Consider the following 22971-nt stretch of genomic DNA (forward strand, 5'->3'; position numbering starts at 1 on the left):
GCCTGTTCCATTGAGGAACCACTCTGTCAGTAAGTTCCTCCTAATGTTGAGCCAGAAATTCTTTTGATTTAATTTCAACCCTTTGGTTCTAGTCCTACTTTCTGGGGCCACAGAAAACAATTCTGCATCATCTATATGACAGCCCTTCAAGTACTTGGTCATAGGACTTGGTCTCCAGACCCCTCACCATATTTGTTGCCCTCCTCTGGTCTCATTCCAGCTTGTCTATATCCTTCTTAAAATGTGGTGCCTAAACTGAACAGAATACTCCAGGTGAGGTCTTACCAGAGCAGAGTAAAGCGATACCATCACTTCCCGTGATCTGGACACTATACTTCTGTTGATACAGCCAAAAATTGCATTTGCCTTTTTAGCCAACGCATCACACTGTTGACACTGTTGATGTTCCACTAAGACCCCTAGATCCTTTTCACGCATACTTCTGCTAAGACAAGTCTCCCCCATCCTATAACTATGCATGGGATTTTTCTTACCTAAATGCAGAACTTTACATTTATCCCTGTTAAAATTCATTTTATTGGTTTCAGCCCAGTTTTCCAGTCTGTCAAGATCATCCTGTTTCTGTCTTCTACTGTATTTGCAACCTCTCCCAATTTAGTATCTGCAGATTTAATAAGCAGTCCCTCTATTCCTTCATCCAAATCACTGATAAAGATATTGAACAAAACAGGCCCCAGGACAGATCCTTAAGGCACTCCACTTGTCACTCCTCTCCAAGAGGATGAGGAACCATTCACAAGCATTCTTTGGGTGCAATCTGTCAACCAGGTACAGATCCACCTAATGATAACATGATCCAAACCACATTTTACCAACTTGTCAACAAGGTCAGTTTGTGGAACCTTATCAAAAACCTTACTGAAATCAAGATAAACTATGTCTACAGAATTCCCCTGATCCAGCAAGGTAGTCAATTTCTCAAAAAAAGAGATCAGGTTTGTCTGACATGACTTGTTCTTGAGAAACTCATGCTGGCTTTTACTAATCACAACCATCCTTTCTAATGTTCCAGGACTGACGGTTGGATGATTTGTTCTAAAACTTTTCCAGATATAGACATCAAGCTGACGGGTCGGTAGTTACCCGGACCCTCCTTTTCCCCTTCTTGAAGATGGGGACAACATTTGCCTGCCTCCAATCTTCTGGCACCTCACCTGTTCTCCAAGAATTCTCAAAAATAATAGCCAGAGGCTCAGAAATTACATCTGCAAGCTCTTTTAGTACTCTTGGATGCAGTTCATCTGGCCCTGAGGACTTGGTTTCATTTAAAGAAAGTTGGTGTTTATGTACTATCCCTATGCTGATCCTAGGTTGGAACTCCATACCCTCATTATATGTTCTGTTTTTGCCATTTTTGTAATTTGGCTCTTAGAGACTAAGAGATGAAAAACAACAGCAAGAAAGCTGAACTCACTTGCAGGAAACCTTTGTCCTGTCTGCCACCATGGTCCACTGCTGCTGGTTAGTAGAAACTTCAATGTAGTAGCTGTAACTTCTGTCATCACAATCCCAGAGAAGTAACCTGGATGAACACAGAGTAGAGGAATTCAGCAGTTGCCAGTTTGTTTGTTTTTTAAAGTGTATAATTTATTTCAACCATGCTATTTTATTATTTATTTATTTTGACTTGTATTCCACCCTCCACACAAGGGGGTTCAGGGTGGATCACATTACAGATTCTTAAACCACTGGCTTGTTACAATAGAATGATAAATAAATACAATAGAACAATAAATAAATACACTTTATTCAGATTATAATAAAACAACAAGCAGTTATTATTGTAAGAATCAACAGAAATCCCTGCAGACATTTACTTCCTTAAAATGTGTCTCCAAAATGTGTGTTTTCAACATTTCAAGATACAGGCAGTAACAGCAACCCTACAGCTATACCCTTAAAGTATCTTTGGAGAGCCAGTTTGGTGTAGTGGTTAAGTGTGCGGACTCTTATCCGGGAGAACCGGGTTTGATTCCCCACTCCTCCACTTGCACCTGCTAGTGTGGCCTTGGGTCAGCCATAGCTCTGGCAGAGGTTGTCCTTGAAAGGGCAGCTGCTGTGAGAGCTCTCTCCAGCCCCACCCACCTCACAGGGTGTCTGTTGTGGGGGAGGAAGGTAAAGGAGATTGTGAGCCGCTCTGAGACTCTTCGGAGTGGAGGGCAGGATATAAATCCAATATCTTCTTCTTCTTCTTCTACTCCTGAAAAACTTGCTTTGAAAATTATCCCATTTTAAATATGATTTGCAATCCATAACATCTTTTCAATTAGACAAATTCTGAGATACATCTAGGGCTGCTAACCTCCAGGTGATGGCTGAAGATCGCCTGGAATTTCAACTGATCTCCAGATGACAGAGATCAGTTCACCCAGAGAAAATGGCAGATGGACTCTATGACTTTATACCCCATTTATGTCCCTCTCCTCCCCAAACCCTGCACTCCTCAGACTCCACCCTCAAAACCTCCCTCCAGGTATTTCCCAAACCAGAGATGGCAGCCCTAGATACATCTAATATCCTTAATTTATGTAATTTTAGCTCTCAGTCTTATGCTGGAGCATTCCTTGTGCCTGATGTGGAAGAAGAGAAAATGACTTTCAGCAGCTGGACTCAGCTTTGGCTGTCAGCCAGTTGCTCTCTATCTTCCTACAGCCCACTCCCAGGGGGCAAGAACATTACTGGATAGGCAGGGCAGGTAATTCTGTGGCCTGCAGGCTTCTCTCTGGTCTGCAGGTTGGAAAGGAGTGTGCTAAAGAGGCACTGGGCATTCAGCAGCTCCTTCTTTTTGGGGTTTATTTTCTGTGTGGCTGGGAAGGAATGCAGGTCTTTGATTTGCTGGTAGGCCCTGGGGTTTTTGTTTTCCTCATGGCAAAGAGTATATATACTGCATGTGCTTGATTGTACTGTTAAAAAGAACATAATTGTCCCAATGGGCTGCTAGCATTTATGGGGAACATAGTGCAGGTTGTGCAGAGTCAGTTCTCCACATGATCTAAAATGGGGTTCCTCTTAAGGGGCTCTGGGGGGACAGGGTGCCCAACAGCCAATATATGCTCCCAGGAGGATAGTGATGGGTAGGAATAGTGGTTTCTGCTGCTTCTATCCCTAATACAGCTCTCTTCCCTTGGTTACCCCAACAAGCAGGTTCAGGAAGGTGCTGACAGCAATTCAGCCATCAACTGTACCCACTTCCCCCAGCCTATGCTGTGCCAAGACTTGAAGAACCTGCAGTCAATAAAATTGTAACCTAATTCTTCCAAGACTTCCTAGTCTGCATTGTACTTCTCCCCCGCCTCTCCCCTGTCCCCACACCAGGCAATAAAACCAATCCGCATAATAGTTGCCTTCACCTTTTTTCAGTTTCACTGCAGATTTTTCTTTGGGGCTAATGAAGTGTGGGGGTGGGTGGGGTTTTCCCAAACAAATTATGTTATTTTGCTTATGTCTTACACAAATGCTTTGACTTACTGTGTACTATTGATTAGCAGGAGTTCTGTTTATAGCAACAAATTGCTCTCTGCCACTGTCTTGATACAAAATTCAATAGCAAATATGTTTCCTAAAAACCACTTGTCTTTTTCTATACTGGAGGTAGAAGTGACTGGATGCAGCTCCAGAATGCCACATTTCTTTGCTTTAAAAATAATTGCTCTCTCATCGGTCTAGAAGGAAAGTTTTTAAATTGCAGCATTCTAATTGGAAGCCTGCATTATGCATGTTATGGCAAGCCACATTGCGCTGATTGTAATTTTTAACTTCTGCTCTTTTCCTTTAGGGTTTAATTTACTACCAGGTCCAGAGTAAAAGGCCTATGCCTTATCCTTATTCACTGAAATTGCACTTGCAAAGCAACAGAGTATAATTACTCCATGTTGCTTGAGTTATGCACTTGTTTGTGGAAGGCCCTTCCACATTATTATGGCAATTATAACAATTTTCATAATCATTTGGTCTATCTGTTAAAAAGTAGCTAGCATACTAATTATGACACACACATTTATTGTGATGAAATTGGATGATTTCTATGAAATCCCAGGGCATTGTTTCAAAAGAAGCAAATATTTAAGTGTGTAGCCAATTTTCCCTCCATTTATTACATTTATCTTCTGAACTCTTAACCATGGGCAGCAACACAGTATTTTTGAAAGGATTTTTCAAAACCCAGAAATTAGATTACAATGGTCACCTGAGCCCTACTAATTAGGTCTTCTCTGAAATCTAACAAGTGAGCATGTAAGCCTTATCTTTATCAAATAGATTTTAAATGTCTGCAAACATGTCACCAATGAAAAAAAGAAATACCTATGTTCCTATATTAAAATTTAAATAACCAAATCATAATTTTTAAATTCAAAATAAATGTGTGTGTTTACATAAATGGGACAACATGGCTCCTTTACAAGAATATTTAAGTTTTATACTATGAATTTCATTCTCCTCAGTAAAGGCTTGCTTTCAACTGTTACAAGAAATGATGCTCTTGCAAAAACGATTTCACTGTTCAACAACAGCAAGTGTGGCTGTGACTTTTAAATGCTGAAGAGAGGAGCTTTGGCTAGTTGTAGGCTAAACACAGATCCCCCAGTTTGGTGTAGTGGTTAAGTGTGCGGACTCTTATCTGGGAGAACTGGGTTTGATTCCCCACTCCTCCACTTGCACCTGCTGGAATAGCCTTGGGTCAGCCATAGCTCTGGCAGGGGTTGTCCTTGAAAGGGCAGCTGCTGTGAGAGCCCTCTCAGCCCCACCCACCTCACAGGGTGTCTGTTGTGGGGGAGGAAGATAAAGGAGATTGTGAGCCGCTCTGAGACTCTGGGATTCGGAGTGGAGGGTGGGATATAAATCCAATATCATCATCATCATCATCATCATCATCTTCTTCTTCTTCTTCTTCTTCTTCTTCTTCTTCTTCTTCTTCTTCTTCTTCTTCTTCTTCTTCTTCTTCTTCTTCTTCTTCTTCTTCTTCTTCTTCTTCTTCTTCTTCTTCTTCCATTAATACAATAGCTTATAGGAATATGTCCAATAATAATAATGCAAAATCTGACTTACTTCAATTATTTGTTTGTTATAAAGTTATCTGAACTCATTACTTAAGAATCATAATGCAAAGCCTGTTTCAGAGCCCTCTACTTAATCCCAGCTGTTAATAATATTAACAAGTAAAAATATCAGAAGCTAAAATAAAAGGCTTCTGAAAGATGACTTTTATTTCTCATTAGTGCTGACTTCCTGTAAATTAAAAATTTAGAGCTGATTCAGTCAGAATTCCCAGAGGCCTCATACCACACTTGGTCAGAAGACTCAGATGCTTTAAATTTTGCTCACTCATTCACTCTGTTTCTGTAGCTGCAAAGGTCTTTTGGTTGCTCTAAGCAAGACTGTAGGTAACTTGCTTATAAAAAGAAAATCTGCCAATTTAAGATCCGCAATGAGTACAACCGCTGATACAGATCAACATAATGTTTAAAATTGTAGATTAAACCTTTTGAAGGGGTACATGTAGGGACAAAGGCAAAAGTGTATGTAATTTTAAAAGGAATCTAATTATGTGTTCTAACAGAATCCCTTTTCTTACTGGGGATTCTATAGTTTCTTCTATTCAGATTTTCAAAGCTAAATATGGTGGGTGTCAATGTTCAAATTTTTAGCTGCACACCAGTAGCTAATATCATCTTGAATATCTTATAAAAAACCAAACTTGTGGGGCTACAGGGCAAAGGAACTATGTGGACATAGTTTAGCTCTACAAGGAATCTCTTGAACTATTACCATTGAACATTTATCTGTCACCAGCACAGCACTGGGTCTGGTGCTCTTCAGGTAGTCTTAAATTGCCTCAAAGCACATATGTCTTTGGGTGATAATTTTTAAGATGTAATAAAAGTAAGAGGTATAATTGCTTTAAAAAGCCTAAATATAAGAGGCAAATAATTCTTTTTTGTACAACCAAAAGGTGATACCTCTCCAAGATACCATCTGAAGCACAGAAAAGAAAAACACAGGTTGTATGAAAACTGCTCTGTATGTGCTGCCATTTCAGATCATACAAGGTGTCTCTCACATTGCCTACATGAATATTCAGCAGTGCACACTGGGCACAAGGGCAACCTTAGATGGCATGGATACTAATCCTTCAAATGTATTCCAAGCAGGCTACCAGGGTAAATGTCTATTGAAAAGCTAGGCTGCACTGTGATGGGAATTGTCTGAGCAAAGAAAGCAGAATTGCATACATCACGGAGAAAATCAGTTTAGGGTAACGCAGGCTCCCTCTATTAAGCAAAAACGTTAAATTAGCCTCCATTAGTCAATCTTTCCCTGTGGGCTCTAGGAAGACATGCTGAATGAACTTAGTTCATACTACTTGCCTGCAATATCTAGAATATAAAACATTACCCACAGCCGCCTCAGCCTTGCTAAAAATCCATTAATTGAAATAGGAAGTATTCTGGACAATAATGATAAGACCATCTCAGAAGCTTAGAAAGAATCTCAAAAACTGCAAGGGAAGCACATTTATCCAATAAAAGGTGGAGAAAGGGTCTTGGCTTTAAAAATGGAGCCTTGATTAATAATCCCAAATCTAAACTGCGGAAAACAGTATTTCATATCTATATATATGTATAGTGGGTGCTGTTATTTTAGTGTTTTTATCAGCTTCTAATGAGGGGGGGGAGGGGTGGGCTCCCTCTGGGTGTCCTGCCCCCCCTGGGAAAGTGCATGCGCAATACATAGCCTCTCCTTTCCCGGTGTAGTGAACGCCGCGTGGTCACTGTCCGGCTATGCCTGGCAGATGGTCACTGCAATGGCCTCTCCTGCATTACTGCATCCGTGGCAACACCTTCCCGCTGGTCCCCCCCCGTTTCTCACAGAGTTTGCCACGTCATGGCGCGACCGAATGTCCGGCGGTATAACCGGATGGGCAGGCTGGGCTCACCAACCTCGCCAGCCAAGAGAAGGAAAACTCTAACATCAAACCCGGGCAGATAAAGCTCGTTAATGTAACACCTACCACCTGGAGGGCTCGCTGCCGGCATCCCGGCTTACTGGGCCATGGCAGATGACCCCAAGGTGAAAGGGTGGAGCCAGTACCGCGCACACTGTGCTTCACCTAAAAATTCCTCTGCACAGGCCTGAAGGGCATATCCACATCCACAACCCACAACACACCAAGTCCTGCAGCGATGGGCAAGGGGTGAAACGGCAGGTGGAAGATGCCACTGGAAGCCGCAGTCCCGATCCTGCATGTAGGAGGTTCAGGGTATTGGTCGCCTGATGCTGACCCGGAGACGAAAGCATTTTTCGGCAGCACCCTGAACGACCAAGCAGCCTTATCTAGGGACAGCACTGCTTGCTCCGCACGGAGAGGGGCCTAGAAAAGGTGGCCTAAACAAAGCTCGTCTCCCCCCCCCCCAGTTGGCTAGCCGCGGTCAACGGGCATCCTTACTTGCGGTCAAAAAATAATAACAAATAAAAGGCATGCACCTGCCTCACAAAGTGTGCAAAGACTAAAGCTTGCGTGTTGGAACATCAGAACCATGCTTGACACAGTAGACAGTGGTCGCCCTGAACGACGCTCTGCTCTAGTTGCCCACGAACTTCTCAGGTTGAATACTGACATAGCAGCTCTCAGTGAGGTCCATTTCCCTGAGGAAGGTAATCTTCAAGAACATGGTGCTGGCTATACCCTCTACTGGTCGGGTAAGTCAAAGGCTGAGAGCCGCCTTTCTGGCGTTGGCTTCATGGTCAGGACCCCCATTGCCTCCAAACTCGAAAACCTGCCAACAGGTCACTCAGATCGCATCATGTCCATGCGCCTCCCACTTCGAAACAAGCAGCATGCAACACTCTTCAGTGTGTATGCCCCATCCCTTCAAGCAGATCCTGCAGAAAAGAACAAGTTCTATGCTGATCTACGTAACCTCGTACGGAAGACCCCTACACAAAACAAGGTGATCATCCTTGGCGACTTCAATGCCAGAGTAGGTAAAGGCTCGGAAGCCTGGAAAGGAGTACTTGGCAAACACGGCATTGGCAACTGCAATGATAACGGGCGCCTCCTGCTAGATTTCTGCACGGAGCACCAGCTCACCATCACCAACACTATCTTTCAGCTGAAGAACAGCCTGAAGACAACCTGGATGCACCCACGGTCCAAGCACTGGCACCTTATCGACTACATTCTGGTGCGCCAGAGAGACCTTCGAGATGTCTTACACACCCGAGTAATGCCCAGTGCAGAATGTCATACGGATCATCGTCTTGTACGCTGCAATCTCCGTCTTCACTTTAAACCCACACCCAGGAGAGGAGGTATCCTTCAGGTTGGCAGCCTTCAGTTAGCCGAAGTTAAAGCTGGCTTCCAGGCAAAACTCCAGTCAAGAATTGAGGACCCCAGTTGCCCCACAGACCCTTCTCCAGAAGCACTCTGGGAACACCTAAAAACTACCATCCTGTTGATCTCTGAAGAAGTCCTCGGGTTCTCCACAAGGAAGAACAAGGACTGGTTTGACGAGAACAATCAAGAGATCCAAGAATTACTAGCGAAAAAGAGATCTGCCTACCAAGCACATCTTGCTCAGCCCTCCTGTCCCGGGAAAAAAGCAATCTTTCGCGCTGCATGTAGCAACTTCCAGCGCAAGCTTCGAGACATTCAGAACGAGTGGTGGACCAAGCTTGCATAGAGAACCCAGCTGTGTGCAGACACTGGTGATTTAAGAGGGTTCTACGAAGCCCTGAAGGCAGTATATGGTCCATCATATCAGGCTCAGAGTCCCTTGTGTAGTGCAGACGGCCAAGTGCTCCTCACAGACAAGGCATCTATACTGAACCGGTGGTCGGAGTATTTTCAGGTTCTCTTCAGTGCCAACCGCGTAGTTCAAGATTCAGCAATCCACCTCACCCCACTTCAACCAGTGAAAACAGAGTTGGATGAGATCCCCACCATAGAAGAGACTGTTAAAGCCATCAAGCAACTGAAAAGTGGCAAGGCAGCGGGAGTTGATGGAATCCCACCAGAGATCTGGAAGCATGGGGGCACAGTACTACATAGCACACTTCACAACGTACTTGTCACCTGCTGGGAACAAGGCAAACTACCACAGGACTTTCGCGATGCAATCATCATCACTCTACACAAGAACAAAGGGGAAAAGTCAGACTGCTCCAACTACGGGGGGATAACCCTGCTCTCCATCGCAGGCAAAATCCTTGCCAGAATACTCCTGAACAGACTGGTGCCCACCATTGCAGAAGAACTCCTCCCAGAGAGCCAGTGCGGCTTCAGAGCTAACAGGAGCACCACCGACATGGTATTTGTTCTCAGGCAGCTCCAAGAGAAATGCAGGGAACAGAACAAGGGTATATATGTGACTTTTGTCGACCTTACCAAAGCTTTCGATACCGTTAGCAGGAAAGGCCTGTGGCAAATCTTGGAACGTTTAGGATGTCCCCCAGGGTTCCTCAGCATGATCATCCAGCTACATGAAGACCAGCAAGGCCGAGTCAGACACTGCAACGACCTCTCGGAGACCTTCCCAATAGGCACAGGTGTAAAGCAAGGCTGCGTTCTCGCGCCAACTCTCTTTACGATCTTCTTTAGCATGATGCTTCAAGGAGCCGCAGTAGATCTAGATGATGACGATGGTGTCTACATCCGCTATCGCACCGATGGCAGCCTGTTCAACCTGAGGCGACTAAAGGCTCACTCCAAGACAATGGAAAAACTTATCCGAGAGCTACTGTTTGCTGATGACGCTGCACTCGTCTCCCACTCGGTATCAGCTCTGCAGCATATGACGTCCTGTTTTGCAGAGGCTGCCAAGCTATTCAGCCTAGAAGTTAGTCTGAAGAAGACAGAAGTTCTCCACCAGCCTGCACCCTAGGAAGATTATCACCCTCCCTGCATCACTGTGGGTGAATCAGTTCTGAAGACAGTCCAGCAGTTCAGCTACCTGGGGTGCATCATCTCCTTAGATGCCAAGATCGACAAGGAGATTGACAACAGGCTGGCAAAGGCAAACCGTGCATTCGGCCGACTGCACAAAAGAGTGTGGAGCAACAAGCATCTGAAAAAAGGCACAAAGATCAATGTTTACAAAGCGGTTGTGATGACAACCCTCATCTACGGCTCCGAATTGTGGGTTTCATACCGTCATCACCTGCGACTCCTTGAGCGCTTTCATCAGCGCTGCCTTCGCACCATCCTCAACATCCACTGGAGTGACTTTGTGACCAACACTGAAGTCCTCAAGAGGGCGGAGGTTACAAGCATCGAGGCACTGCTGTTGAAGACGCAGCTGCGCTGGGCAGGGCATATTTCTAGGATGGAGAACCACCGTCTTCCCAAGGTTGCTCTGTATGGCGAACTTTCCACCGGCCATCGAAATAGAGGGGCACCAAAGAAGAGGTACAAGGACTCCTTGAAGAAATCCCTTGGCACCTGTCGCATCAACCATCACCAGTGGTCTGACCTAGCCTCATATCGCAAAGCATGGAGGCACACCATCCACCAGGCTGTCTCTTCTTTTGAGAACGCACGCATAGCTGGTCTTGAGGACAAAAGGAGATTGAGGAAGAATCACACTGCTACAGCACCAACCCCAAATCAGACTTTTCCCTGCAGCCACTGTGGCCGGATCTGCCTGTCCCGCATTGGTCTTGTCAGCCACCAGTGAGCCTGCAGCAGACGTGGACTACTGCACCCTTCTTAAATCTTCGTTCGCGAAGTCAAGCCGAGAGAGAGAGAGAGAGAATGAGTCACTGCATTCTTTTAATAAGTCACATTGCTTGTTTTGCCTTATCATAGTTTCTACAAATGCTATATATTTTATCCTGGTTTTGCAGTCCACAGAGTTTGTTGTCTGCTAACAATTGTTGGTCTAACTGCTGTGAAGAATTTGTGCAGAAGAGACAGAGGTCACTCAACAATCTGAGAAAATACTTATTCCAAGCTCTGTAGACCAGGACCAGGGCTACCAGTAGACCAACTAGGTGGCTGTCTAGAGTGCAGACCTCAGAGAGGGGAAGAACTGAAGGGCACAGTTTTATACAGATTAGTTTCTTGAAAAAAATACCACTGAAATTTGTATTTCTTTTATTTTAAGATAAATACCACAACAGTTCTATGGAATATAATTAATCATAAAGTCTTATAAAAGTGGAATATAATTAATCATAAAGTCTTATAAAAGTCTTATAAAAGTGTCACTTGCACAAGTCCCAGTGACACCAGCCACTGTGGTCTGCCTCCTGGGGTTATAAACAGGGCTAATGGGCAGGCAGCAGTGGGGGAGAAAATCTATTAAGCAACCCCCAACAGGGTAGGGGGAATGGTCCTCTCAACAGACAATCAAGCAAGCTCAAAAGCTCAATCTAACATAATAACAAGGCATTTCCCAATAGGTAAAACAAATACCAGAAAACTGTACCATAAATGGGCTAGTTGGTGTAATTATTAATGTGAAAAAGATGCTAGAAATTTGTATATATTGTTCTTTAAACAGCAGTACGGTACAGCTTTGGGAGGGCGATATGAGATCATTACCTCTCAAAAAATGCAGACCTTATGAATTATATCATCTTGCTTTGAGATAATGTTGTCAGTCATTGCTGCATCTCAAAATAGTCTAGGAGACTCAAAAGTTATCCCAGAAGATTCAATCAACTTGAGAGGAACAAGCCTCATTGATTGAAACTACTCCTTTTTAGCTCTCCAACAAGCCGGCTAAAAGAAGAAAGCAAGTAACTGCAGATAAAAAGTATCTCCTTATCATGGATAACATACGGTAATTCTCAAGGAGCCTCCAATCCACTAGCTGAACTGTTCTACCAGCAGCAAAGCCTGGAGTAAAAGGAAACATTACATGGGTTGACATACTATAGCCTCACTATTGCTCACCCCATGATTGGCTAGCTTCATCCCAATGCAATATGCTCCACCTTAAACCCAACTGTCTCCTGGTCCTGCTTGTCTTGGACTAAGTGGGTTTGTGCTTATCCCTGGACTGATCTTAACCTTGTTTAGAAAATATAGCGCTTTTTCTAGGGAGCTATGACTATATTTTAAAAATGACCATCTGGAGCTCAGTTCCACAAACAAAAGGGGGAAAGAACTAAGGAGCAAGCAAAGCAGGAGTGTTTTTCAAGAAATACCTTTGTACACAGAAAGAAATGAAAGAACAAGAATATGGCTATACCCTTGCTAAAAAAACCACTGAGGAAATATATGTGCTGCATCTACTACAAATGATATAACTCTAAGAAAAAAGTTTCACAATTTGAAGATATTTCAACACAACACAGAGGAAAAAGAGGATTTCAAGGAAAGTGGAATATTGCAAAGACTGCAAAAGAAGATAGTATTGTGCCCGGCTTGAATTACAGTGACCCTGCTAACTGGCTTGAATTACGGTGACCCTGCTTTTAGCACACAAAAGCTTACATTCTCGATAAAACTTTGTTGGCCTTAAATGTGCTACTGGACTCCAACTTTATTCTGTTGCTTCAGACCAACGTGGCTGCCCACCTGGATCTACCTGCTAACTGGCCTAACTATTGCAATGATAATCTGCAACAGTTTATAGTACAACATGGACCACAGCACATTGTATCATATGATTTCCCCAAAAACTAAAAAAAAAACCCAGAATATTTTCTCCTATACACTACAAGAGGAGACTAGCGAATGGTGAAGTTTGCCAACAATGGCTGATATATACCACATAAAAAGATGTGTTTTGTTGTTTTTACTGTAGGTGCATCAACTATACAAGAATCAGGTTCAAAAGACTAGAAGAACATTGGAGCAATTCTGTTTTCACATGAGAGGAATACTCTCCATTTAGAAAACTACCCAACCTGGAGAAATCTTGAATTCTGCTTTTATAAAGGAAAAACAATTGTTGATATTAACTAGCAGAAAATCAGGCAAGAATTTGTTTTATCTATTCATTTTGATTTACTAGGCTGCCCTTCCCTGAAAGCAGGGCTCAGGGTGGTTTTTTGAAATTAATCTTTTTTTTAAAAAAGGTAGTCCGCTGTGCAAGCACCGAGTCGTTATCGGCCCGTGGGGTGACATCACATCACAATGTTTTCTTGGCAGACTTTTTACGGGGTTGTTTGCCATTGCCTTCCCCAGTCATCTACACTTTACCCCCAAGCAAGCTGGGTACTCATTTTACCGACCTTGGAAGGATGGAAGGCTGAGTCAACCTTGAGCTGGCTACCTGTACCAATCTCCTACAAAATAAGAAAACATTTAAATTCAGTTACAACCCAATTGCAAGTGACCAAGAGACCTTGTGGGCTTCTAGGTTTGATGAGGGTTTTCAACAAGTTTTGATAGATGCTATCAAAGGAGATTGCAAAGGAGCTAGAAATACTACCAAACTTTGAAACAGAACAAATTCAAAAAAGGGGAAAGAAATAGGCTGAATATGAGGTCCAAGAAGAGGCACCGCAAGATCCAAAGCAGAAATTCAAAGTAGGTTTCTATTATGCTGTCTTAGACTTGGCCATACAATCTGTTGAAGAGAGATTCCAACAGCTACAACAATATAATTTCCTATTTGGCTTCCTGCAGGGCTTTTTTTGAGCAGGAATGCACAGGAACACAGTTCTGGCTGGCTTGACATCAGGGGGTGTGGCCTAACATGCAAATAAGCCCTATGGGAAACAATGGTGATGTCAGGGGGATTGGCCTAGTATGCAAATGAGTTCCTGCTGGGCTTTTTCTACCAAAAAAGCGGTACATCTGCAGAGTGTAAAACAGAGATCTGTGCAAGAGTAAACTCTGGGAAGAAGGTGAGCCACACACCAGCACCTAGTATAAAAGTAGTGTATTTACAAACTATATACAAAACAACTAGTGCGGTGAATATCGTTAAACTGAGTGACAAAGTGCTACGCCAGAATCCAACTCTCAAGTGAGAGAAATACAGTCTGGCACTGTAGTGCTTATATATACAAGCCAGCCAATCATGGCAGTCCATACAGTTGCTGACTTCAGCAGGTACTTTCCCCTGGTTACAGTCCAGCCAGAACCGGCTTGCTGACAAGGTTGATCTGACCTGACCTGTCAGATAGATCCACCTGCTTCTTCTTGCTCCTGTCATGCTGTGGAAGGAGGACTCAATACACCGACACACCTCCTAGTCCGACATACAAAGCATGCCCAGCAATTTTACAATTTTACAGTGGTCATTTACATTTAGACACTTTGTAAACAAGTCAGCAGCATTTACATCATACAATCTGCACTTTGCCAATCTCCCCCAAACCCAGGAACTTGTTTCACACACCAGTCCTGGTTTAGTACTGAGTTCAGACATTCAGGCACAGGCTCACTGTGATGTGCTCTTTTCCCTAAGCACCCAGCCTCCCTTTTTACACTCTCCAGCTTTATCACCTCCTGACATGAGTCAGGCTCAGGCACACTAACCAGATTCACTTCTGGGAAACCATATCTCTCGGGAGGAATACCTTTAGTTGTTCTGGAGGATACCCGTGGCCCCTGACTTATACTGGGCTCACTCCCTCCTGAAGCCACCTCCTGAGCTGGAGATTCAGGTTCCAGTTTTATCTCCCGTTCCTCTGCCTCTGAGCACGGCAGCAAAACACTTTCGTTTTTCGAGCCGTGCAGCTTTGCCCAGCTGCAGTGTTCATTAAAGTTGGCTGACCGGCTGTATGTTATCTTGGCCTGCTTGTTACAAAACCGATAAGATTTTGTTCCTGGCTCGTAGCCCAGGAAAGTCAAACATTTCGCCCGGTCATCTCCCTTCCTTCTGTGTTTTAAAGGTACATTAACCCATGCCTGGGTACCAAACACTTTCAGGAATCCCAAATTAGGCAGCTTCCCATACAACCTTCGGTATAGTATATCATTTGTGGCTCTTGTCCACACCCTGTTACAAATGTAAGCTGCAGACTGCATAGCCTCAGCCCAATATATAAACGGTAGACCAGCATCCTCCACCATGGCATACATATAACTTTGAAGGACGGCCCCCTTCCTCTCGGCCAAGCTGTTCTCCTCGGGAGTAGCAGGGTTAGCCAGCCTGTGCTCTATCCCTCTGCTCTTTAGCCAGTTCTTAAAGTTATTTGAGGTGAACTCACCCCCACGGTCTGACTGCACAGCCTTGATTTTTAAATCTAGCTGCCTTTCCACAGCCTTTGCCCACTGTGTAAAACACTTAAACACGTCAGACTTATGTTGCATCGTGAACACCCAACAGAACCTAGAATGGTTGTCAGTCACGGCCAAGCAAAACCTGTTCCCCGAATGGCTCCTGGGGAAAGGCCCCATCACGTCTAGGTGTAGCAATTCCAGAGCCTCCTTTGTCACCCTGGAGCTCTGCTTTGCTACAGCACAAGCCTTGCTTTTAATTTTCTTGCACACCTGGCAATCTAAAAAGCATTTGCATGGCTTAACTTTTAGGTCTGGCAACATTGACAGGGTTTTATTTAGGGCATGGAAACCACAGTGCCCCAGCCTCCGATGGAGTAAATGCACACACCTGTCATGTTCAGGCACGTTTGTGACCTGAGCAGCATTGACAGACGTACTTCTCAGCAGATAAACATTTTCTACCCTGTCGCCAGTAGCCAGCAACTTCCCCCCTCCTCCAAGAATCTTACAACATTTCCGAGTGAACAGTACCTCAAGCCCTGCATCATTCAGAGCACTGACACTCAGTAAACTGGATCTTAGAGTGGGTACACATAGCACATTTTTCAGCTTACAATTAAGTGATGGAAAGTCAACAACTCCCTCACACTGCACAGCAGCCGACGACCCATCGGCCAGCCGCACGTGGGAGAGTTTGGAATTTTTAGAGTCCCGCAGCAGACCTCTCTCATTGCAGAGATGACTCGTAGCTCCTGAGTCTAATATCCACGGCGACCCAGCACATGCTGCCGGTGATGTAACCAGCCGAGCTTGTTCCTCACTGTTGCTTGTGGAAATCTGACTCCTCTGCCTCTGACGACGATGCCTACCAGCTTCAGGACAGACACGGAAGAGGTGAGATGCAGACCCACATCTGTAGCAACGCCTCACAGCCAACACTCTCGGCTCTGCCTTTGGCTGCTTGCCAGCAGCACGGACCGTCTCCCCTCCAGACGCTCTCCCAGACGCTCCTGCAGACATACGCTCACCAGCCGACATTCCTGGATGGATAACAGCAGCCACTCTCTCCTGGTAGTCGTATAGATGGGCACAGACGTATTCCATCATCAATGCAGCCACGTCCACCGTCTCCAGCGAAGTAATGAGTGGAGAAAACTCGGGCGGGAGGGAAGATAACAGTATATAGACCCTGTCATCATCCGCAATCACCTTCCCCCGGGTCTCTAACTCAACAAAGCAGTCGGTCAAGTTCTTAACATGCTGTCTCACACATCCACCAGCTGGCATCAGAGTGCGTAACATCTTGCGCATCAAGGCCATCAGGGAGCCTGCAGTAGTTCTCACATACACTCCACTGAGCACATCCCACGCAGCCTTTGCAGAGTCCTTGCCCCTCACATAGATAAGCTGGTCGTCCCCGACACACAGCACTATGTTTGCAAGTGCCTTCTCTGCTAAGACAGTCTCAGCTGGAGATAATGCAGCAGGGGGGTTACTCACGAATGTCCACAGACCCTCATGCTTTAGGAAGTGCTCCATTCTCAAGCTCCATACAGGACAGAGGTGGCGGGCCTAGCTTGCCTGGGAAATTATAAATGTTTGTATGCAAATGCTAGAAGTGTCCGAAGTAAAATTGGTGAATTGGAATGTTTAGTGTTGGGAGAAAACATAGACATTGTGGGAATTTCAGAAACTTGGTGGAATAAGGAGAATCAGTGGGACACGGTGATTCCTGGATATAAGTTATATCAGAAGGATAGGGAGGGAAGGGTTGGAGGTGGGGTGGCTCTGTATGTCAGAGAGGATATACGGTCCAGTAAGACTGAGGTCAGAGAATTAGATTCCCTTTTAGAAATGCTTTGGGTTGAAATAGAGGGCCCAAAAGGAAATTTAACTATGGGAGTTTGTTATCGCCCACCAAATCAAAAGAGAGAGGACGATTATAATATGATGGAAAGATTAAAGATAGCGGCTAAACGTAAAAACTGTGTCGTAATAGGTGATTTTAACTACCCGCAGATTGATTGGGTCAATATGTGTTCTGGTCGAGAGAAAGAGATTGAGTTTCTTGATGCTCTCAATGACTGTGCTATGGAGCAGGTGGTCTCAGAACCTACCAGAGGTGGGGCGATCCTGGATCTGGTCCTAAGTAATGCCCAAGACTTAGTGAGAGACGTAAAAGTGATTGCGCCGCTTGGGAACAGTGACCATAATGTTATTGATTTCACCGTTTGTATAAATAGGGAGTTGCCCAAAAAGACCGCCACAACCACATTTAACTTTAAAAGGGGTAAATTCTCTGAGATGAGGAGGCATGTGAGGAGGAAACTGAAAGGAAAGGTAAATACGGTCAAAACCCTGGGGGAAGCTTGGAGACTATTTAAAACTATACTCCTAGAAGCTCAGATAAAATACATACCACAAGTTAGGAAAGGCACAAACAGGTATAAGAAGAGGCCAGCATGGTTAACAAACAAAGTAATGGAAGCTGTAAAAGGTAAGAAGGACTCCTTAAAGCGGTGGAAAACCAGTCCAAGTGAGATTAATAAAAGGGAACACAGGCAGTGGCAAATCAAATGCAAGACTGTGATCAGGCAGGCAAAAAGGGACTATGAGGAGCATATTGCAAAAAACATAAAGACCAACAATAAAAATTTCTTCAAATATATTAGAAGTAGGAAACCAGCCAGGGAAGCAGTGGGGCCCTTGGATGACCATGGGGTAAAAGGATTACTGAAGGAGGATGGGGAAATGGCTGAGAAGCTGAATGCATTTTTTGCCTCCGTCTTCACCGTGGAAGATGAGAAGTGTTTGCCCGCCCCAGAACCACTAATATTGGAAGGGGTGTTGAAAGACCTGAGTCAGATTGAGGTGACAAAAGAGGAGGTCCTACAGCTGATAGACAAATTAAAAACTAATACGTCACCGGGTCCGGATGGCATACATCCGAGAGTTCTGAAAGAACTCAAAGTTGAACTTGTGGATCTTCTAACAAAAATCTGTAATCTTTCATTGAAATCTGCCTCCGTTCCTGAGGACTGGAAGGTAGCAAATGTCACCCCCATCTTTAAAAAGGGTTCCAGAGGAGATCCAGGGAATTACAGGCCAGTCAGTCTGACTTCAATACCGGGAAAGTTGGTAGAAACCATTATCAAGGACAGAATGAGTAGGCACATTGATGAACACGGGTTATTGAGGAAGACTCAGCATGGGTTCTGTAAGGGAAGATCTTGCCTCACTAACCTGTTACATTTCTTTGAGGGGGTAAACAAACTTGTGGACAAAGGAGACCCGATAGATGTTGTTTACCTTGACTTCCAGAAAGCTTTTGATAAAGTTCCTCATCAAAGGCTCCTTAGAAAGCTTGAGAGTCATGGAGTAAAAGGACAGGTCCTCTTGTGGATCAAAAACTGGCTGAGTAATAGGAAGCAGAGAGTGAGTATAAATGGGCAGTCTTCGCAGTGGAGGACGGTAAGCAGTGGGGTGCCGCAGGGCTCGGTACTGGGTCCCATGCTCTTTAACTTGTTCATAAATGATTTAGAGTTGGGAGTGAGCAGTGAAGTGGCCAAATTTGCGGATGACACTAAATTGTTCAGGGTGGTGAGAACCAGAGAGGATTGTGAGGAACTCCAAAGGGATCTGTTGAGGCTGGGTGAGTGGGCGTCAACGTGGCAGATGCGGTTCAATGTGGCCAAGTGCAAAGTAATGCACATTGGGGCCAAGAATCCCAGCTACAAATACAAGTTGATGGGGTGTGAACTGGCAGAGACTGACCAAGAGAGAGATCTTGGGGTCGTGGTAGATAATTCACTGAAAATGTCAAGGCAGTGTGCGTTTGCAATAAAAAAGGCCAACGCCATGCTGGGAATTATTAGGAAGGGAATTGAAAACAAATCAGCCAGTATCATAATGCCCCTGTATAAATCGATGGTGCGGTCTCATTTGGAGTACTGTGTGCAGTTCTGGTCGCCGCACCTCAAAAAGGATATTATAGCATTGGAGAAAGTTCAGAAAAGGGCAACTAGAATGATTAAAGGGCTGGAACACCTTCCTTATGAAGAAAGGTTGAAACGCTTAGGGCTCTTTAGCTTGGAGAAACGTCGACTGAGGGGTGACATGATAGAGGTTTACAAGATAATGCATGGGATGGAGAAAGTAGAGAAAGAAGTACTTTTCTCCCTTTCTCACAATACGAGAACTCGTGGGCATTCGATGAAATTGCTGAGCAGACAGGTTAAAACGGATAAAAGGAAGTACTTCTTCACCCAAAGGGTGATTAACATGTGGAATTCACTGCCACAGGAGGTGGTGGCGGCCACAAGCATGGCCACCTTCAAGAGGGGGTTAGATAAAAATATGGAGCAGAGGTCCATCAGTGGCTATTAGCCACAGTGTGTATGTGTGTGTGTGTGTATATATATATATATATATATATATATATATATATATATATATTTGGCCGCTGTGTGACACAGAATGTTGGACTGGATGGGCCATTGGCCTGATCTAACATGGCTTCTCTTATGTTCTTATGTTCTTATGTAGTTGGTAGACGTGAGTTTCTCCACGGCCACGGCAAACTGTTGTTGAGCCATCACACCGACTCCACCAGACAGCTGGCTGCCGTCCTCCCCCTCGCTCGCAGAAAGAGATAGCTAGAATTCCTCGTCTCTATCCTCCACAGCTTCTCTCACCTCCGGCTCCACTACAGCGTCCCAACAGCTCTCAAACCACCTCTGCACAGCGGAAGCATGCTGGGCCCATAACCCTATTGGCGGTGCATGTGCAGAGTGTAAAACAGAGATCTGTGCAAGAGTAAACTCTGGGAAGAAGGTGAGCCACACACCAGCACCTAGTATAAAAGTAGTGTATTTACAAACTATATACAAAACAACTAGTGCGGTGAATAAACTGAGTGAGAAAGTGCTACGCCAGAATCCAACTCTCGAGTTAGAGAAATACAGTCTGGCACTGTAGTGCTTATATATACAAGCCAGCCAATCATGGCAGTCCATACAATTGCTGACTTCAGCAGGTACTTTCCCCTGGTTACAGTCCAGCCAGAACCAGCTTGCTGACAAGGTTGATCTGATCTGACCTGTCAGATAGATCCACCTGCTTCTTCTTGCTCCTGTCATGCTGTGGAAGGAGGACTCAGTCCACCGACAGCTTCCTGTATGATACATACAGAATCTCCAACATTTTTTTACTGAAGATCTACTTAAGGCCTGTAAGAATTTGGAAAAATCATTGATGCGCAATGGAAACAAAAATACTAATGATGAATATCTGTGTTGTGAACTTATAGCAACAGCTCAATTACTTCCAAAGTCAATGCCACCACAAGGAGTATTTCTCATCCTTCCAATGTCAGTGGCAAGTGGTGAACAAGGCTTCTCAAAGCTCAAACTTATAAAAACATGTATACACTCAACAATGCTGCAAGAGACTAGCTTGTTTGGCGACTATATAAATTGAACATGCCCAAGCATCAATATTTGACCTGAAGGAATTCGTGACAATATTTGCAAAGGAAAAGACATGCAAAATGAGTTTTTGATATGCCTGCAATGGAAACACTCAAGAGACGTAAATTTTAACATCACAATTCACAAGATTATTCAAAAATACTTGTGAGCAAAAACTGTTTTGTATTTGAGAAAGAAAATCAAAAATTCTTGTATTGTTCTTGCAACTTAAGAAAAATGATTTCATGTTTTGTGCTTTTATTTTTCCTACAACTGATCTGTTTTTGAAAACTGGTTAGAAGTGGAGGGCAGTTCGTTTGGCTTGACATCAGGGGATGCAAAAAAAAACCTGGCGAAAGCTCTGCACAGGACACATGGTGTTTTGTGGTTAATGTGTGATTCAACACAAAGTATATAATTGCTGCCTGTCTTCATGAACAGTCAGAAAAATCTATAGTTATTTATGTTAAAGCTGGGAAAATAACATTATTAGGCTCCCTCTGAAAACCTTACTAGAATCTTCCTGATAACATTCAAATTAAAAAATCGGAGCATTTAGCTACAAAATAATTGTATTAATTCAACAGTGCTTATATATTCCTGTAAAAATATATGGTGCTTGATTTGCCCTACTTTTAAATTCATAACATTATTTAATTTTTCGTAAAGGCTCATTTACTATTAATTCAATTCAGCATATAAACATTCTCAGATTACTATTATTTAGCCACGATAATAATTTATTTACTGCTCAGGTCCAAATATGAGGCAGAAAAGAAAAAAAATGACATTTTTAAGTAGGAAAAAAGGAGAAAGATACTGATATTTTGCATTATCTTCTCCAAACATGCAATTACTTGTTAAAATTTTTACTCCAGTCCTGGATTGAAAAGATCAGTATAGATGGGACAGGGGTCATTTGATCGTTATGACTATTCTTCTCTGTGGATTACTAGTAGAAGATTATCCATTCAACTTCCTGGCTGAGTGGAAAACTGAAGTAAGCTACTATACCCAAGTGGCTTTCTTTCAAAGTATAAGGCAATTTATTTAGCAATTGTATTTCCCCAAAATATAAATCTTATTTGTCCAGCAAATACATGTTAAACTCAGAATGCAAATTAGTGAATAACTTCACACAGAAAATTTCTCAAGGGCTCTGAAATATGCTTTTTTGTGTAAAAATTAAAAGGAGACAAATGTCACATTTGCAGTAAATCTTAAATAAAAGGCTGATTTACAGAAATGCTTAACCTTTTCTACTTTTTAATAATATATTTATAGGAGAACCACAATTTTCTAAACTCAAAATGAAGATTCTGTAATAACAGTTTCATACTCTGAAATATAATTTAATGGTATTTTCCTGACAACTATTAACAAAATACAATGCCCTATACATATAAAAAGTCAGTTACTTGGTTTAACCAGAGAAACGTGGGGGTTTTTGGGCGCAATCAGAAAATTTGTAAGCACCATGAGCTTGTTCTACGGGAACGGCGGGCTAAAAATCGAATAAAATAAAATAAAATAAATGAAAATTTACAGTAAATTTTTTAAATATCATGGGGGGCAGTATTTAAAAGAATTTACTATGAAGGTTAGTTTATAATATTTAGGTTAACAGAGAATACATCCAGGCCTGCTAAGAATGTAAGAACTATACACACTAAAAGCACACCACAAGTCAAAGGCAGCTGACTTGGTGGTATAGATGGAATCTGGGATGTACAATCCATAATAAATGATTAAGCCATCTGAGTTGCACTGCATATGGGAAGCAGAATTCTTAAGACATCATTTGAATATGAATGCACAGGAACATGGTGCTGATAAGGCTGTCCTAGATATACTGCTTTTGCTGGATGTGTTTTTGGTAACAAGAACTTCACACAGTCCTCAAATTTAATGGATGCTTTTAGGTACTGGCAGCACCAACCAATTATATCAGCACATACTTGCACTCAAGATCTGTCAGTGGACCTGGTACCAAAGACACTATATAATCATATTAGGACCCTTCTATGGAAAGGAAGCTGGCTAGAGAGCTGCAATTTCGAATGAGATCTATCCCCAAATTTAGGGCATGGATTTATCTGTAGAATTCTAAAATCAAGCATCATCTATCCTTACATGAAACTGTTTATACTGCTACACCTGAACTGGTGACTGAGTGGTAATCTGGCATATGTAGAGCTAGATTATAGTCCAGTAGAACCAGTGGTGTAGGGAGGGGGGGCGGGTTGCCCCAGGTCTGGGGGGTCCCCGCATTGCCAAGGGGGGTCCCGAACAATCGCCGTGCTGCTGCGCTGCGTCATTTTGCCGCCGAAGCAAGCAGAGAGCCGTTTGCCCAGGCGG

General features: G+C 43.5%; 1 protein-coding gene across 1 annotated transcript in view; it reads right to left on the minus strand.

Annotated features, from left to right (window-relative positions):
- The window catches only part of BTBD9 (BTB domain containing 9), a 376375-nt gene that overhangs the window by 70184 nt on the left and 283220 nt on the right, over nt 1-22971 (minus strand). The window contains exon 9 of the mRNA XM_060244929.1: nt 1436-1543. Coding sequence (XP_060100912.1) covers nt 1436-1543 — 108 coding nt within the window. The remainder of the gene's footprint in view (nt 1-1435; nt 1544-22971) is intronic.

Source organism: Heteronotia binoei, chromosome 1, assembly GCF_032191835.1.
Source record: "Heteronotia binoei isolate CCM8104 ecotype False Entrance Well chromosome 1, APGP_CSIRO_Hbin_v1, whole genome shotgun sequence".
In the NCBI taxonomy this organism is placed as follows: Eukaryota; Metazoa; Chordata; class Lepidosauria; order Squamata; family Gekkonidae; genus Heteronotia; species Heteronotia binoei.